Source organism: Drosophila persimilis, unplaced genomic scaffold, assembly GCF_003286085.1.
Source record: "Drosophila persimilis strain 14011-0111.01,24,50 unplaced genomic scaffold, DperRS2 tig00000002-arrow-pilon, whole genome shotgun sequence".
NCBI classification, from domain to species: Eukaryota; Metazoa; Arthropoda; class Insecta; order Diptera; family Drosophilidae; genus Drosophila; species Drosophila persimilis.
The window spans coordinates 7,002,116-7,020,458 of NW_020825289.1; the positions used below are offsets into that span (position 1 = coordinate 7,002,116).

The 18,343-nt window shown below is 46.7% G+C and overlaps 1 protein-coding gene across 1 annotated transcript in view; it reads right to left on the reverse strand.

Moving 5' to 3' along the window:
- Nucleotides 1-411: 411 nt before the first annotated feature.
- LOC6590118 (cyclic nucleotide-gated channel rod photoreceptor subunit alpha) overlaps nucleotides 412-18,343 on the reverse strand; it is a 59,152-nt gene continuing 41,220 nt past the window's right edge. The window contains exons 3-12 of the mRNA XM_026986198.1: nucleotides 16,779-17,142; nucleotides 15,615-16,663; nucleotides 6,879-7,030; nucleotides 6,658-6,799; nucleotides 6,456-6,593; nucleotides 4,434-4,601; nucleotides 3,944-4,154; nucleotides 3,740-3,885; nucleotides 3,332-3,673; nucleotides 412-3,019 (exon numbers count right to left, since the gene is read on the reverse strand). Of these exons, the coding sequence (XP_026841999.1) occupies nucleotides 3,363-3,673; nucleotides 3,740-3,885; nucleotides 3,944-4,154; nucleotides 4,434-4,601; nucleotides 6,456-6,593; nucleotides 6,658-6,799; nucleotides 6,879-7,030; nucleotides 15,615-16,663; nucleotides 16,779-17,142 (2,681 nt within the window). The 3' untranslated portion in view covers nucleotides 412-3,019; nucleotides 3,332-3,362. The remainder of the gene's footprint in view (nucleotides 3,020-3,331; nucleotides 3,674-3,739; nucleotides 3,886-3,943; nucleotides 4,155-4,433; nucleotides 4,602-6,455; nucleotides 6,594-6,657; nucleotides 6,800-6,878; nucleotides 7,031-15,614; nucleotides 16,664-16,778; nucleotides 17,143-18,343) is intronic.

Consider the following 18,343-nt stretch of genomic DNA (forward strand, 5'->3'; position numbering starts at 1 on the left):
CTTTTGTTTTGGGCTCTCAATTCGCTCAGGTGGCTCTCGGCCCGGTTCGAGTTTGGGTTTGGGTTCGGGCTTGGCTTTGGGTTTGGGTTTGGGTTCGGGGTCTATCCAGGTATTTCGAGGCATTCGGGCTCGTTCTAAAGCCGTTTAATGGACTCGACTACTCAAGCAGCTCGTTAATTGCAGGCGTCGCAACGGCAGCGGAGTGCAATGCGATGAGTGTGTGGTTTCCACTGTTGTAATTGAACAATTTTGCGGCTTTTTCTCAGATCTCATTGATTACGACATGCAGCCACGATCGATCGATGGATGGCACTCGATGAGGCGATGTTTTTCCCCCGAACCATAGAGAAACGCAACAGTTTTCATATCTTAAGAATTTTTTTTGGTTTTGATTTTATTTGTATTTTAGTTTTTATGTTTTCTTCTTTTTTTTTCATTTTACCCTTTTCAGATTTTAGAGTGTTCAGCAATGTAAACGGCTTTGAAATGCTCACACAATAAGCTCGATTTACCTGCTGCAAATCGGGGCCTTCTCTAAACTGATTCGATTCGATCTGATCTGAATTTCGGTGATCTCTTATAAAATGAACGAACATCACCGAGATTTCATTCATTTGAATTCGATTTGTTTCGTTCGTGTCTTGTTCGGCTATGAAGTCAATGCTGATTTGATTTATTGTTTAATCTTATAAATTAATTAATTAATTTATAGTAAAAATAAAGCTTTAAATGTTCTTTCTTCTCCGTTTCATTCATACATACATAGATCTCAATGCATAAAATTAATTTAATAAAATTGTCATTACACAAGCCACCTCTTTACGTGCCAGCAAGCCTGGCCCACACTTTGCATCAACAACACAACCAAATCGATGTAGTTCCTTGTATTATACGGGTATTCCCAACAACAGATATATGTATTTGTAGTATGCGCTCTAACAGAAAACTGCGGAGAAATCAATGGGAATAAATCTAACAAACGTGACAGGGTCAAGGTCCTGTCCTGCGATAAGCGTGCTAATAAGCCATCAAAATTCAATTAAGTTACATTATTCAACTTCAAATTTGGCAATAATTGGCTAACTAAAGTATCTCAAACTCGTTCTCTGCCTTCGTTTGACTCCATCTTGGATTGGTATATGTTTTTGTCTTAGATGAAACCCCATTTGATGTTTATTGTAATTATTAATTAATTATTAATCCATTATTTGATATTCCGAAATGTAATTAGGTTGAAAAATATGGAAAAGGAATTTACATGTAGTCGAAATTAAGTGTACTTCATGGACAAAAATCTAAGGAGGAATCCTAACAAAATTTTGAGTTTCAACTTTTGGCGGCCTATCATCCTATCGTCAGAATGAAATGAGTTCCGTTTCAGTTACCATTACCGTTACCGTTACCGTCCCCATTCTCGTTTCCCTATCCAGATACTCAAACGTATCTTTATCCAAACGCCTGCTCACTCACTAAAGTTAAGAATCTTATTCAAGTTAGCTATGTATATATTTATTAGATTTCCTTATCGAGACCATCTCTGGTGTTCCGTGTAGAAGCACAGAAGTAAAATCTCGAACGATCCGGATCTCCTTTTGGTCTTCTGTTGTACACGTCTAATGGTATAACTAAGTATAGCTAGAGTTACAGCTAAAGAAACTTCCTTTCGCATCGCTGGCCCCCATATTATGGGGATGACTAGACTGCGTTCTGCGTACTGCTACAGAACCCTCTCTCTTCTCTACCTCTACCTCTACCTTAATATCTTTCTTGTTGACTACAATCTTCAGCATTGGTTTTCAGTTTGGTTTTTGGGATTGGGTTCTATGGGGTGGCTAACTAAAGTTTAATACATTTAGACCTTTAGTTTCTTACCGTCTACATAGATATACCATATAGTAGTACAATTTAGTATTGCATTAAAAGAGTTTTCTCGTTTATACTAATTCAATTATTGATTCTGGCTAAGAGACATTTCTTGGGGCTTGGTATTGGTTGTTAGCTATATGTATATTGCCTCTCTTTTATTTTTATTTGTGTTTTATGTGTGGTGTTTTGCTCTGGCAGTTCTTTTCCAATAGTAAAAATATTTTTCAAATATTCGCTTAGTTTGTTCATAAATTGTTTACGCATTATTTTCAATTTTAAAGTAAATCGTTTCCCATATACACATCTAGTTAGTTTTCTTTTTTTCGAATTACAATTAGCAAATATTACAATAGATATATGTATGTATATGTTTATATATAATTATTAATTTTGTTACACTCATGAGTTAAAGTAATCTTGTAGTTTTTAGTTTTCTAGATGATCTATTCTTAATTCTCTTATCCAATTCATCCCATCCAGCGATAATAATTCTAGTTAGGCCCTGGAGCAAAGTATTTACAATGGGAGAATCGGTACCCGTTTCGGTTGTCTAGTATGTATCCTTTAAAATAGCCGAAAAGTCTAGGACTAATGATGTCTATATTGTATAAATATCAATACGAGTATATTTCTGGTTCTTAGTATGGAAAAAGTGTAAGTTTTGTGTAACGAGTTAAGGGCTGGGAAAAGTTCTTTTCGGAGTATCTAGTAAAGCTTTTCCGATATCCTTAATTACAATACATTCATCGACTTACGATCCCCCGCTCTCTCTCGGGGACTCGGATATCTTAGCCTAGGTTGGGGGATATTTTGATCTCTATTGTGGTAACTCCCATTCATATATGTACACTCGGCATAGTCCAGTGGTGTTGGGTGTGTTTCTGTAGCGGCGGTGGTGGCGGCTGAACAATTTTCTGGGGCATTGCCATTATTTTTTTTGGTGTTGTGAGTCGCTTCATCATAAAAGATTTTAATTGAACATCTTGGGTGATGTATTCCGCCCCCTCTATCTCTCTTGCTTTCAACGTATCCTATAAAGAGCTGCATTTCTCATAGGTCTGTGTCCCAACTTCAATCCGCTCCGACTGTTCTAGCGTCACGGCCTCCTGGTCGACTGCTGGTTTCTGGTGCTGCTGTATAGCTGCTGCTGCTCCTGGTCATGGTTTGGGGTTTTCTGGTTAGTCAAACGATTTGGCAATGGGGTGTTTTAACCGCATGCACACAAACATAGATACAAAACACAGAGAGTGATGGGGAAACACAAGCAACAGATAGATAGAGAGGGAACGAAAGAGAGAGAGATGCTTTATGAAGGTGATGGCGATCTCAAAGTCTTTTTTTGTTTTTGTCCAGCCGTTCTTCTCCGCTCGCTCTTCGCCAGATTGCTGTTTCTATTGATGTTTTCGATTTTCAGATGATCGATGATGATCATGGAGTCATGAGGAACATGATATGTACACCATACCGATCGGCTGATGGGGCAGCACGCTCCCGTGTTATATGATACTCTCTCGATTCCGCTCCAGCTCCTCCGTCTCGTTCTCCGGATCCACGCTGGATGTGGACGACACTCCACAGATCTGCATCTCGATCTCGGCCAGGCGATTCTCGAGGTCCCACTGCTGTTGCGAGAGTTTCGTGTTCAGAGCCTGGTTCTCCGACTCCACCGTATGCAGGCGTTCTCTCAACCGCTTGATCTCGTCCTCGAGTGCCTCGTGGGAGCCCAGTAGAGGGGTTGTGCCTCCCCCAACCGCACCCACGCCCGCTCCATAGCACTCTAGTTGCGAGCTGGAGTCGCAGATGTGACCTAAGGGAGGAGCACAGATAGATGATAGCTTAAGCAGGCTTACGTTTCGTGATTTCATCCCCATACCTGTGTGACTGGGCTGCGATTGGGGTCGAATCGAGTGATGTGAGGCGGCCCGACTGCGAGGACGCTCCTCGGAGCCATGGGCACTGGGGCTGACCGATCTGGGCGAGTCTGTGGCCCGAACCAGACGGTCCGCATAGCTTCGCGGACTTTGGGGAAGAAAACGACTGAGTGAGTATGTGGGTGAGTAATCTATTTGGGGCTCACCTGTACCCGTGCTGTTGGGAGGACTGCTGCGTCGCCTGCGGCTGGTGCTGATGTAGCGGTTGGTGCTGCTGATGATGTTGCTGGTGTGTCAGGGGATGATGCACCAGTGGGGCTGGTGGAGTTGGCGCTGGGGGCAGCCACATGTCCTCGAGCGAGGTGCGGCCACAGCTCTCGACCAAGCCCGGCGTCGACTGGCACCGGCCCATGGCAACTATATTAAAGTATTTGACTGTGTTTTATAACCAAAATCATCCACCAGACGGAAAGAAATGAAATGAAAGGAAAGGAAAGATGGAACGGAAGGCAAAACAATCGAATCGTGTTATTCTGGGGCAATCGTATTCGTATCTTTGAATTTCGAGTGGTGTTTGTTCGGGTGTATCGGAGTGTGGGAGTGTGGGAGTGGGGAATGAGGAATGGTTGAGGTAAGGGCATAAAAGAGGCGTGTCAGGAGCGGGAGAGGCCGAGGATAAATAAGACAAGTGCCTACCTTTTTCTAGTGGCGCCTTCTTGTATTTCTCCAAGCGCTTGACGGCTATCGACTCCAGACGTACACGCGCCGCCGGATACTCCTTCAGCACGTCCCACATGTCCTTCTTGCTCAGCACGAACAGGTCGCTGTAACCCACGGAACGAACGCTGGCTGTGCGTCTGTTGCCTGTTTTTTTTTTGTTTTTATTTTTTTGGATCGGGACAGTTGGTAAAGCAAATGTTTACCAAAGCAAAGAGAAAAGTTTAATGGTCTTGCAACGGAGAATTTCCATGAAGTGCTGTCAGTGTGTCTGTGTCTGTCGTTCGATTCTGCTTGTTGACGACTGGCTTCGCACAAAGACATTCAAATTGCATGCCACACGGAGGATGTGGAGTGCGGAGTGGGAAGAAGTGTTCTTAAGTGGAATTTTGGGAGAGACAAAACCAGGCAATATTTTATCTTTGGGGTCGTTTTGATTAAAATCTATGGATGTGTGTTCAGAAGAAATACCTATGTCCAAGCTCCCCAAATGCCAAGGCATGCAATTCAAATGCCGCATCTGGAAACCCAACAAGAAGAATCGAATGTGAGTATTTGCTGGTGGCAAGGGGTCGTATACTTAGTTTGAATTACACAAATCTCAATACAAGTAAGTGTAGAGAAACGTTTAAATTACGGCCAGGCAAAGCAATACAACAACATCAACATGGACTCAGAGACAATTAGAGAGACAGAGATATACATATGTAGTAGATAGACATAGAGAGAGATAGAGATAGAGACATACGTACGTACATACATAGATAGATAGATAGATAGAGATGTAAAGACTAACTACCGTACGAAATGACATTAAAGTTTAAATTTCTCCAGGGCAATTGCGACGTGGCCCTTGATTGAACCCGAATAATGCTTTGAACATGCAAAAACACAAAGATCTTTTCAACAATTCGATTTGTAGTCTCTAATTGCTGCAGGTGTGTGAAAACTTTTCGGCAGGTTGAACTTTTTGTCGGAGAATTAAGTTGCCAACTCGTGAGCCGAAACTCAATTAGTTGGCAAGGAGCGGCTTCGGTGACGCTTTCGAGTATGCAACGCAATGATATCTGCCACTCTTCAACGCACACACAAACACACACCACACAGACGCACACGCAGGCACGTACAACTATTGCTGTTAATTGTGATGATGTATGGACGAGAGAGAGAGAGAGAGAGAGCAGGTGCTGCGTTTCCCTGGAGCCATTTGTGTTAACACTTGACTGCCAGCTGGCTCTGACTATTACATGAAATTAAAGCGGCATTAAGTTCAGCAAATTGTTTTTGTGCATCACAACCACAATTGTTGCGGCCATTTTTTTTTTACTCATGTGTGTGTGTGCAGCGTCAATAAAAATATATTCACGTGAGAGAGCATGCAGGTGCAATAAATGCATTTGACATTCATTAATTTTGCAACAATATGAGAGCATGTGTGTGCCTCTGCGCGTGTGTGTATGTGTGAGCCAGACATTGAGGGCTGGAGCGTAATAAAAAACTCGTTTCATACTTTTCGGCTTAAGCCCAAAACAATAAATTGCGTATTAAAAACATCCAAACAATTTTCCAAAAAAATAAAAACAAATTAAAAAGCATTTGTTATGAAAAAAAGGTATTAAATTGGTCTGAAGTACTCAATCTATATCATTACAGGAGCTAAGGGAGACAGGAAGGACGAAGGCCAATATAAAATATATATGTATGTATCTCTGGGAGGGCTACACTTAGTTATTATTATACATTCCACACACATTTACATGAATATATGCTATATAGTATCTGGTATACATTTGGATTCTCATTTCTCAAAGAGAGAGAGAGTGTGTCTATGTGTGTTTTTGTTACGAGAGAATACGGGTACATATTTTGAAATATGTACATAACATATGTTAATTCTGAGATTGAAAGGTTGGTTGGGTTGGTTTGGTTGGTTGTTGTAGTTACGTTATCGTTATTGTTCCGCCTGTCGCACTAAAACGGGATATTTACCAAGTTCTTTACCTGCTGTGCCCATATTGAGTATACTAATCTCGCCAAAATAGGAACCAGCCTTCAGTGAGGCCATCACCGTCTTTCCATTGTCGGCCACAACCTGCAATCGTCCACGATTCACAATGTACATCTCCTTGCCCACCTCGCCTGCGAATGGAAATTGCTCTAAGGTATAAGAATAAAGGAATGTATGTGGAGACTATGCCTGTACCCTTTCTGCAGATGTAGTCGCCGGGCGAGAAGAGCACTGGCCTCAGGCGCAACACCAACTCGCAGAGGAAACCAGCTTCGGTATTTTGAAAAATCTCAACCCGCTTAAGTGTATCTAAATGGACGTTAATTGCTATTTCAGCCTGAAAGATACAGAATAATACATTTGGGTAATGTAATGTAATGGATAAATCGTGTTGTATAGGGCGACCCTTTACTTGCCTTTAATTTATCAGGAAGACAGGACACGGCGCGCTCCTCGTCCGAGCACTTTTGCGTGAGCCACAGGTAATCGAACCATTTGATGACCTTCACCTGCAGATGATTCGGGACACGTCGCATCCGCATGTACGTCTTGACGCCGTCCAGCTTGGCTAAGGAGCGACAGAACAGGGAGACAGGAAGAAACCCCCGAATATTTGTAGTATATTTTATTTTGTATTTGCAGAGAATTTTGCCTGGAAATTGATACGCGACTGGCATACAAAGAGTGTGGAAATTAGGCAGCCGCTCAACTCGCACTATGGGAAGTGGAGCGCCGGAGCTTTACCCAACTAAATGCTGGTCTATTATGCATAAATTGCTTCGATCTGGCCCATGGTAGATGGGAATTTGCTCTCTAATCGGTCAATCAAGATGGTCTGCATAAATTTGTGATATAAGTCTTTTAGCTGTGCGGCAGACATCGCTGAATATAAGCTCTTCCTGGCCAACCGGGCGCATCCTTAATATTGATTACTCATACGCCCCGGCGAGGAGCCTTCGTCCTGCCAGTTGAGGTCGTCCTCTACTGACCGAACAGAAAACGGACCTCTGATCGCCTCAAAGTGCGGAAGCGGCACGTGCGGAGGGATTGATTGGTTATGCTCGTACTCGTACTATCTAAGGAATTGCGGCATTCCATGTGAACGAGCCAACTTAAAGAGCACCCATTCTGTTCGAGCAATATTGATTAGAGAAAACTGGCTTTTGTTTCTTATTCCCCCCATCACATGTGGCGTCCGCCCCAGCTGCTAGTCATCGGAGTCGATAAGAGGAAATTAAATCTCTTGGCTCGTCAGTGCCAACAAATATTGACACAATTTGTCGGCGGTTGCCAAAGGGGAGTGGCACTGGAAACTGGGAGATGGGACTGCGTTTTTGTGGGGAAAGCGGGTGGGGGGGAAATTGGCAGGTAGAAGCGAGTGAGTGCTGCGTCTTTTGTGTTTGCTCGTGCAAACATTTGAAAACCAACTGACAAACAAGCAAACAGATTGAATACAAATAAATACCCAGTAACCAGGCTGATGTCTCCTACAGGGTGGGGCTGGGGGCCGGGGGTGGGTCCTGGCCAACAACGACATCATCTATAATGCAATCAATTCCCCCTCTCCATCCCGTCCAGGCACATCCAATCCCTGTTGGTCATTTGTCATTTCCTCAATTGTAAAATGTCTTTTGTTGTCCAACTCAAATTTCCTCCGCTTCTCAAACGAAATTAGGACCGAAGAAGCAAGAGAGCATTTTTCATGAATGCTTCTGGGAGTTCGAAGCTGTTCCCATCTTAAAGTTCCAGACTGAGACCTGCCCATACACATTTAAACTTGTTTCCCAGGGTATTCAACATTCAACATTATCCTCATGATAAAAATAGTTTCTTTCGAGCCATCTATTGGCAAAGTGAAAGATTATTGAATGGCAGTGTCGGCCTCCTGGTAGCCATTACACACACACACGATATGAATAACGCTCGAAATGGCACCAACACACGTACCGGCCATCCATCCGCCCATCCCTTACTTTCTGTTTGCTCCCCTTTGCATTGATACCGAGAGCCATGCAAAATTACAGCAATTTTTTATTGCGGAACAGCTTGAATGCAGCATCCAACTGCTGCGCTCATGTTGCCGCCTCTTGTGGCACTCCCATTCCATCCCCGATGCCACAGAGCACGTTCTCGGTGAAGCTGGATTTTGCAGGTCTTATTTTTGTTACAATTGAAAATCAATCTAAATATTAATTGCATATTCCATGGCAGACGGGAAAAACAAGCAAGTGAATCGAAAACTCTGTGTGGTTACATGTGGCTCTTGTTTTTTCCGGGTCCTTGGGTGTGGGATATTTCTGAGGTTGGTACAGTATTTGCGGTTTGCCTTCGATAGACTCTCTCCTTCTCTGTCTATACCTCTCCATCTTCTGTCTGCCTTGCGTTTTTCAGCCTGTATGTATTCCCTGCTATGTCTCTTTTCATGGATATATCTTCCGTTTCGGTGTTTTTAGAAATTACTCAAGCTTTAATACCTTCCCCTGCTCTGTGGCTGAACAGAGCTTATCCCGTTCCTTTCAGCTTCGTTTCTGCTTTTTCCCGCTCCTCTTTCCATTTCGTTGCATTTTCCGAGCAAAATTTAATTTGCCATTTTTTGCCCTCAAGTCACTTGGCTGCGTTTGGGGCCAAGAGAGGATGCTGCCAGGCCGTAGGGGTGGGGCTGGCTAGGAGATACATATAGTGGCAAACTGCATTTGGCTTCACATTTTGCTTATTTCTTATTTATTTTTCATTTTATGCTCTGCTTCGCCCGCAGTTGCCCCCAGCGAACTTTGATCTGCTTCTGTTGCAATTCTTGTGGCACGGGGAGTTCTGTTAGCGGGGATTGGAAGCGGTGGCAGCGGTGGCAGCGGTGGCATCGGTGCCAGTGACTGAGTCACCTTCAACAGGAGGAGTCACTAGGGAAACTTGAATGAATAGTTTCCAATAATTACATTAACTGTTTGACTCGACGTTTGTCCTGGGACACCGGCACAATTGCCACCAAAGGATCAACTGTTTGGCAAAAACTCAGACCCGGTAACAATTGTGGGTGGTTGTCGGTGGCTCGGTGGCACAAGAAAGAAAAAGAAATCTGGGTGCAAAAGTTCATGCCTTTGTCTGACAACAAACTGCAGCAAGTTTCTGCTGGGAGAGAAAGCGGATCGCATAAAAACAGTAAATATGCGTAACAAAAACTTTCTCTTCCTGCCAGCCTTTTCATAAAGCGCACCCGCACATGCAGCATGCAGCATGCAGCGGAAAATGGAGGAAAAACCCAGAGTTCTGAATGGGACCTAGGTGCGGGGATAGGAGGCGGTGGCGGTGGCGGTGGCGGTGGCAGTGGCTCTTGCAGTGCGAGTGGGAGTGGAAGACATGTGAAAATTGCAAACTAACTAGAAACCACTTAAGATCCATGGGTGATGTGTTATGGCAAAGCAGGAAGTTGTCTTCCCGGTGAGAACAAAGGCCACGCCAGGGGACGACGACAGCAATGAAAGGCGAAACGGCGATTATCGCCCGAGTGTACGGCGAACCCGCTTCTTGATTCCCCTCACCCAACTGTCTTTCCATTTGACCCACTCTCTGTGGTATCCACACTGCTGCTGCTGCCAAAGGCATTCTTCAAGTGGCATTCCACTTCTGGTTTCTGGCCTGCTTAATTATGCATTTAGCGCAGCAGCTGCTGATTTCGCCGTTTCTGCCGATTTTGTGGGTGTTTTTCTCACCTCCTCTTGAGTCCTGACGCCGCCTGAAGAGGCGCGTAAACAATGGCACCGAAGTGCTGGATGGATTTATTCGGGCGGCAACTAAAAATAAATGCAGGCAGCCCTCCATGCACCACCTCGCCAGTCGGCAATAACAATGCGCATGCCAGTTGCATCATCAACAAATAGCAGTGGCAGGGGCCGGGACAGGGGGCAGGGGGCAGCGGAACGAAAAGCAGTGGCAGTTTCAGCACAAATCCTTGGGAAATTCGCTATTCAAGGATAATGGAAAGCTCAGGCCCTTAAAGAGCGGCTATATGCCGCGGCACAGCACCAACAAGAACAAGAATAGCCACTGGCGGCGTGTTCTAAAAATACGACAGCAAGTTGGTGTACATGCAGCTTAATGGGCAACAGCGGCGGCGGCGGCCACCAGCGGCGGCCACCAGTGGGGAGTGCGTCTACGATATTGATTGGAATCCGCAAGCACACATACAAGCACACTCACACACACACGGTGTGTAGATACACGGTTACAGCAGGGGGCATAGCCACAAGCAAACAAACACCAACACAGAGACACACAGCCTCTCCGTTGGACATTGCTGGGCCAAGCAAAAGCAAACAGCGAAACGAACAACAAACACAAACCAAGCTGAAAACACACACACAAACACACACAGAAAGAGTGGGCCACACAGGCATACACACTTGCACGCAGCAAGGGCGGGCAACTTAAAGTGGATAATGGACGTCGCTTTCCCCGTACTGAGGCTCCTTGGCAACTGCTGCTGCTGCTGCTGCTGCCACAGCCACTGCCACTGCCACTCCTTCCACTGTGTCTGCGTGCTCCACTTTGAGTTTGCCAAAATGAAAGAAGAAAGAGGTAAAAGGCAACAGCACCAAAGAAAGAGGTATAAGCCGTACTAAGTCGAACAATGAGACACCCTGGAAGAGCTCTAGTGAACCAATACGAAAGCAATATCCATCAGCGCAATAAATGATGTCGAATGCCAAAAAATGGATGCCCTGGAAGAACTCATGCACTGCTCTGCAAAACCAATCCTCTTCAGCTCAGCAGTGCATCCGTACTCCTTTCAATAGCACCACCGCGCGCGTGTATGATATCCCCGGGTCCGCGGCCAATGCTAAATTTTTGCCCGCGTTCTTGACTCAGTTCATTTGCCTCGCTTCTATTTTTAGGGCAACCTCGCCCCAGCCAGCCAGAGAGTATCGTGGGGCAGCTGCCACAACAAGGACGAGGGCCACAGCAAACAGCAACACTTTGGCCGTTACATTACTTGCACGTTGCACGTTGCACGTTTAGCAAGTCAAAAATAGCTGGCAAAGGCACTACAAATTTGCAGCATCCGACTGCACCAGGGTGCAGGGTCCCCACTGCATCTTCATCTCCGCCAGCGCTTGCGTCTTCTTGTGTGTGTGGCTTAAATTGAGCGCGTAAATTGTTTTAATTGCGAGGTCAAAAGCCAACCCCCGGCCACGGCACCAGGCGAAGCCATCTGGACGTTAATTGCAAATGAAGACTGAGCGTGCATTTGCAGAGCGCTGACCAGTTGGCTCTATAAATAAGTCGGAATAGTGTAAGACTATAAGATGGGGGTATCTTGGCGAGGAACAGGAAAAGATATTCCAAGCGGAAGGAACTTGCTACTCCATGCATTCAGTAGAATATATTCCTTTCGATCTATCCTTCTCTATCTTTCTATATTTGTATAAGTGTGGTTAGCCAAGGGGTCGGAAATGTACCTTTTTGGGCAGAGAAACTCTGCCAAAAGAGGCTATACAAAGGCAATAAGTATTTAAATTTAAGCAAAGTCAACAGCAAGAATAAATAATTGCATGCAAATGGGTGAAAAATATGAAAGCTGCAAGAATCATAAGTATGTGGAAAAGTGTCCGCACATATCCATCAGAATCCGATGACAGCTCTGCTGACGGGGGGAAATTTCCATTGAAACTATTTACAATAACAATTACATAATGGAAAAAGGAACGAGGGACAGTGGGAGACAGGGGGGATGGCAGTAGGATGGAGAGGATGAATTTACATAATTTTAAATGCCAGTTTTTGAAACGTCGCTACGTTTGGATTGTTGCCAAAACATGGTGAAAAAGCCATACACAACTTTACCCGGCAGTGCCCCGAACGTCCTGAATGGCGAGGTCCTTCTATGACGATGTGTGTCCTGTTACATTAGTACGCTAGTGTTTGTGTGTCGCTTTACATGCCGGTGTGTATGCTTGTCGATTATCGCCAGCATTTGGCGAACGGCAAACTTGGGCGCTTGTCGGCATTAACAAGCCACAGAGCCATGCGTTAAACTAAGCGTGAATGTAACAGTGTGCGTATATGTGTAAGGGGGAGGGGAAGCTGACAGGCAAAGAAGGTGCCACTCAGCGAACGTGCATGTGTGTGTGGCAAGAGCAACATTGTTGCAAAATGATTTTGTATAAAAAAGAACCATCAATAACTCAAATATAATGACAGTTTTCCACTTGTTGTTGCCTCTCCTTCCTCTTCTCCTAATCTCCGACTTCCTTTTCATCTCCCTTGCTCCTGCTTATTTTCCACTGCCCCCTGGCATACCCTCCTCCTAAGCGAAGCTAAATGGATGAATAACTTAAGCCAGATGCTCCAGCCTCTCTTGCCTGTTCTCTCTCTCCCCCTTTCTCTCTCGGTTCTCTTGGTGTGGGTGCGGGCGTGAGTATGGGGGCCCTTGCTGTTGCTCTGCTTGTGTGATGTTATGTAATGTAATAACGTCAATCAAATTTAAAAAAGGCAGACCAACTATTTGAAAATCAATTTTCATGCCACTCCCCTCACCTTCCGCCATTTCCACAGCAGTAGTAGCATTAGCAGGAAACAGGAAAGGGAAGAGAGAAGAGAGAAGCAGAGCGGAAGCTTAGTGCTCCTTGAAGTTGTTGCAGGCATGGGGCTGGGGGCGGGAGTCCTGGATGGTTGGATTGGTGTCATGGGCTAATGTAGCAGAAGACCCTGGGACCTAGTCATTCCCCCGTCTAAGCCATGACTAGCGTGAAGGCTTGAAAGGAAATTAGGATGGGGGAGCGTGAGTGTCTCGGGCTTAGCCAAGGTTTAAACTTAAGATCCGCCACCAAAGTGAAATTTAACTCATTAATCATTCGTCATGTAGGGAGGGAGGGCGACAAAAACATTTCGAGGTCCATCAGAGCGGCTCAAAGGCGCACAGGAATAAATCAAACATGTGATGCCCAAACCCACTTTCAAGCCTTGTTAAACCGTTGACAAGTCTGTAGATTTTATTGGGGTTTACCTGATCTACAGTTCGTTTTGGCCATACCTCTTCTGGCAGATTGCATTGACAGTGCATATTCAATATATACATAGTATTCTCGTTGATTTCTTTTTATGGCAGCCACTCCAAAACTATTGCCCATCGCCATCGTCCTCATCGTCCGCCCGGCCACTCAACGCAAACGCTGAATTGACAAATTGATGGATGGTTCTCCAAAACGTTGCATGCTTCCTCCCATCATCATTCTCATCCTCGTCTGCTGCCACATGATGCATTAAGTTTCCGGCAAAGTTTGCGACCGCAACAACAATTGCTGCCTCAGCTCCTCCAAAGTGTTTTATTAGCAATCGAGTCCTGAGTCCTGAGTTTGCGTCGAGTTCAGTTCAGTTGAGTGGAGTTGATTGTCGGATTATGTGTCCATGCTTTTTATTCCACAAATTTCTCCTGAATACATTGTGTTTCTTGCGCCCAGCGACCACCGACCACCATCTTGAGGAGCTACTCAGGAAAGTCTATGAAAAAGCTGTCAGTGATAGCAAGCGTTTTCCTGCAAGGATTCCTCCTTCAGTGTGGTCAATCTTCTACTTTGTGGTCCGGGAAATGCAGGACAATATTATGCACATTCTGTCTGTGGTGTCCACTGGCGAGTATATCACGACAGCCATCAGAGAACCCGATTATGACCCGATGGCCGCATAAATTTTGAACAATTTCATCTACTTTATGATTGGCCCAATATGTGATTCGAGTGGGTCGCAATAAAAATTGAAAATTTGACCCACACAAATATGCAGGCAAAACCAGAAGAGAAGAAAAAACCGGAAAAGCGAAGTGTGAAGTGAAGCAGAAGTGAACGGAAACGGGGAGAAAGGGGAGAGAGCATAAAGCCAGAAATTAATTCTGCAGCACGTTTCGACCATTAAGCCGCCAGAGCTTTGCTTGCTGACTTTGTCATGGACATGGCTCTCTCTCTCCAACGCTTGTCCGCTTGTGGACACACACACACACACAGAAACACACACGCACACATGCAAAGTGTTGTATAAACAAGTGAGAGGCCAGTTGGCGGCAGCAGCAGAAGTGAGGTGGCTCCAGGCAAGGCTAAGATGGGGGCCCAGCAGTCGGAAAGGATGGCCAACATCAACAAAAGCAACAATAGCAACAGAGAGACATGCTCTTAGGTGGGCGTATGAAATCAAGGTGCCACGCCCACTGGCATCAATTGTGCTTTGTTTGCCCCAATCCCGCCCCAATCCCGCCCCTCCCCCCTCGCCCGCTCTCATCTAGCATCCTTTTTGTGTGTCTCATTGTCGCCGTGAGTGGCTTTAATATTTTCCAGCTGACGTTGCTCTTAATGAAAGCAGGAAAACCAAGCAAGCTGGCTCCTCCCGCTGCTCCTTCTCCTCCCACTTCCTCGTTTTTGGTCCAGTATCACTAGTGCTCTCCTTGGCTCTGCCTCTTGCTCGCTCGTCTATTCTCTCCCTCTCTCTGTCTCGCCCTCTCTTTGCCTTTCTCTTGGCATTTTCCACTTAGCTGACTTGGATTGCTCTTGCATTTCGTCCAGTTATTTATGGCCCCTGCCGAGTAAACGAGTTCATTTAGCTAATGGCCGCACGCCCAACTGCGCCTACAAGAGAGGCCTCGAGTTCTCCATGCCACGCCAGGCCTCCCCACTCCACTTCACACCACTCCACTCCATTCCATTCCTCAGCGCTGGACTCCTTAAGCTCCACAGTGCTCCTACTCCTATGCTACAATGGACATTACATTGCCATGACAGCAGCAGTGCCAACAGATATCCATATTTTGCATACAGTTTGTGCCAAGATGGCACTTTTTTCACCGCCCATTGTTGCTGAAGGGTTCTTTCCTTTCTCCGAATCCAAATTCATATTACATGCCATTACTCCCGTTTTGTGAACATTCCAGACCCCTCCTAGGCAACAAGTCGAGACCATGTTGTCATGGATTGGAATTTATGAAATTGTTTTCTGTGTGACATACCGAGAGATAATACTTTCAGGTATCTAACATCTCCTCCACTCCCCAACCGTTTTGTCCTAAAAGATTAGCTTGCTGTAATAGTCTGGGGAATTCAGGTCAAGCCCTTTGTGAAAATATAGCATCAATGGAATTCCCATTTAGCTTATAGAACGATGCCAACACTCACCTTGAAACTCCTTGCGTGCTGCACTCACAGACGTCACAATGTTGGCCACATGGCCGAGGACCGTGGCGAAGAGCATCAGGCCAAATAGCAATTGCAATATCACAAACACATACTCGCCCTTGGAGCGCGGCTTGGGCAGGTCTCCGATGGTTGTGAGGGCCAGAGTGCACCAGTAGTAGCTCTGCAGATACTGCTTCACTACGTCCGCCGACTCGGAGTCGTGGTAGACCCAGTTGCGGGACCCGAAGCCGTTGTTCTTGTGGATGATGTGGTAGAGACAGCCGTTCCAGTGGAATATCACAAGCAGATAGTGGATGAGGGCCGTCGAGCGGAAGAGGTTCGGGTAGTTCGTGTGCCGCTCGGTGCGGTCCATGAAGGCCCAGAAGCGGTAGATCTTGACCAGCCGGAAGCTGCGCAGAATCGAGTTGAAGCCGATGGACAGATAGAGAAAGTCCAGCGGCAACAGGCACAGGCAGTCGATGTAGAAGATCGTCGAGTTCATGTAGTGGGTCCGCAGCTTCAGGGCATCTGTCTGGAGCACCCCGTCTTCCAGATAACCGGTGCGGAAGTGAAAAAAGATGTCAATCAGATAGAGGAAGTCCGACAAGTAGTCAAGACAGAACCAGATCGCAATCGTGCGACGATTGATCTCCTGGAAGGCGAAGCGGTAGATTATCACCCAGAAGTTGTACAGAAAGGCCATGGACACCACCATGGACCAGTAGTAGCACAGCCGCCCCGCCGGATCGAACACAAAGTGAAGCTTACGGGCCGCCGTGGCCGCTCTAATTCGCTGCGAGGCGGTGCGATGCGGCTTCTTATGGTGTGGTTGTCCTCCTTGTGACCCGGCTCCACAGCCGCCGCCTCCATGGTGTGCTTGATGGGATTGGCCACCGTGGTGCCCCGAGCCATCGCCTCCCTGTGAGGACGTTCCGTGTGAGTGTCGCTGGTGCGTCGCCGCGGATATCGAATGCTGCAGCTGATAGCGGTGCGGGGCTGGGGCAGCATTATGGTGTGGCTGCTGGTGCTGTGATCGTGAACGCGGGTAGCTGCGGGATACAGAAGATAATGTTTGGGATTTAACACGGCATACCATGAGGGAATGGGAATTCAATAGTTGAATATATTTTGTTTGCCTTTGCAAATCATATTTGGGCTACTAACCGATCTGTGCCGTTGCAGTAGTTGCCACCGTATTGAGTGTGCCCTCCCATGGGTATGCTGGTGGCTCCACCGCCGGCCAGTGTGTTATCCTGTGAGCCGCGGCCCATTGACCGGTTCCAGGTGCCCGTGCCCCCCAGGAGCGGCTGGTCGCCGCTGGCTGTTGTTTTCAGTCGGCCACGCGACTTGTTGCGTTGCTTGTTGTGCAGTAGATCCATTTCGGAGGCAGTGCTTACGGTGGCCATTTGAGAGTTGGAGGCTCGGGAGGCGCATGGTGTGGCCAGGCTGTCGTGCGACGTGAAGAAACCTTGTTGCGAGACGCTCTGGCCGAATTTCGGCTGGGACATGCCAAACTTTGGTCCTAGATCTACGGCGGGGGAAGAAAAGGAGTAGCTTCGATTAGTCACGAACAGGATAACATCAACAGAATGGGCAGCATAAAGGTCGGAGAGTTCTGACACACAAACAGCGAGAGGGGTCTACAAGAGAGAGAGAGAGAGAAAGATAGAGAGAGGGTGGGGGAGAGCCTTACCGAGAAAGCTCTGGCGATCGATCGAGAAGCGACGCAGGCTCCCCAGATCGATGAACTGCTCATCGGCGGCCATTGTGGGCGTAATTGAGAGTTCGGTTGTGTGTATGGCGGCACTACCACCACCAATGGTACCACCACCGTGTGACAGACCCCCACTGGGCGCACCACTCGAGCCGCCGCCCACCGTCAGATTCGTGCAAGTTGTGGCACCGCCAGCACTGCCACCCATCCCGGCGCCCAGATAGCCGGCATTGCTGGCATAGAAACTTCCATCAAGCTCGGCCATCTGCTGCTCGTAGGCGGTCAGCGGATTGATGGACCTCGAGCTGTGGTCCCGGTACAGCGGTCGGGGCGAGGGCATCAGCGAGGGGTTCAGCAACCCGTTGAGGGATAGACGGGGCTGCATGATTTCCGGGAAGCTGGCTCTCGGCGCTAATCTATAAGAAGTGGCTGTTGCAGTTGCAGTTGCAGTTGTAGTTCTGTTGGTGTTGCTGCAGATGTTGCTGTTCTGACGAATTGCTATTGTTGTTCTGGTCTGCGGCCTGTCATTGGCCGTATCAGCGGGTGCATGAGTGCGACTGCGAATGCTAGTGCTAGGGGGAGCCTGGGGCCGGGCATTGGGCCATCGTTCATCATCATCAGCATCCCTATTGACATCGATGTGGAGGCCATTGTCATTGTCATAGTCATCTGCCACATTTGTCCCTTCGGCATCGGTATCGATGGCAGCGTCGCGCCTCAGGCTGGGCGTAGCCCTTGCCTTGGACTTGGACGTCGCCGAATCAGCTGCACGTTGTCCGGCCCATTCGATGGGACGTTGATTGTGGGTTCATTGTTGCACAGTTTTTGATTAATTTGCAATTGGTTTTCACAATGATTTATGTATTTATTTCAATGCAGAGAAAGATACATAGAGAGAGAGGGAGAGATGGTGGAGAGAGTAGGAGAAATGTGAGCAGAGCAGAGAGTAAAATTAATTGCATTTTCTCCATTAATAACATTTTGTTTTGTTTTTCTTCTAATGTAATTCCTCTAA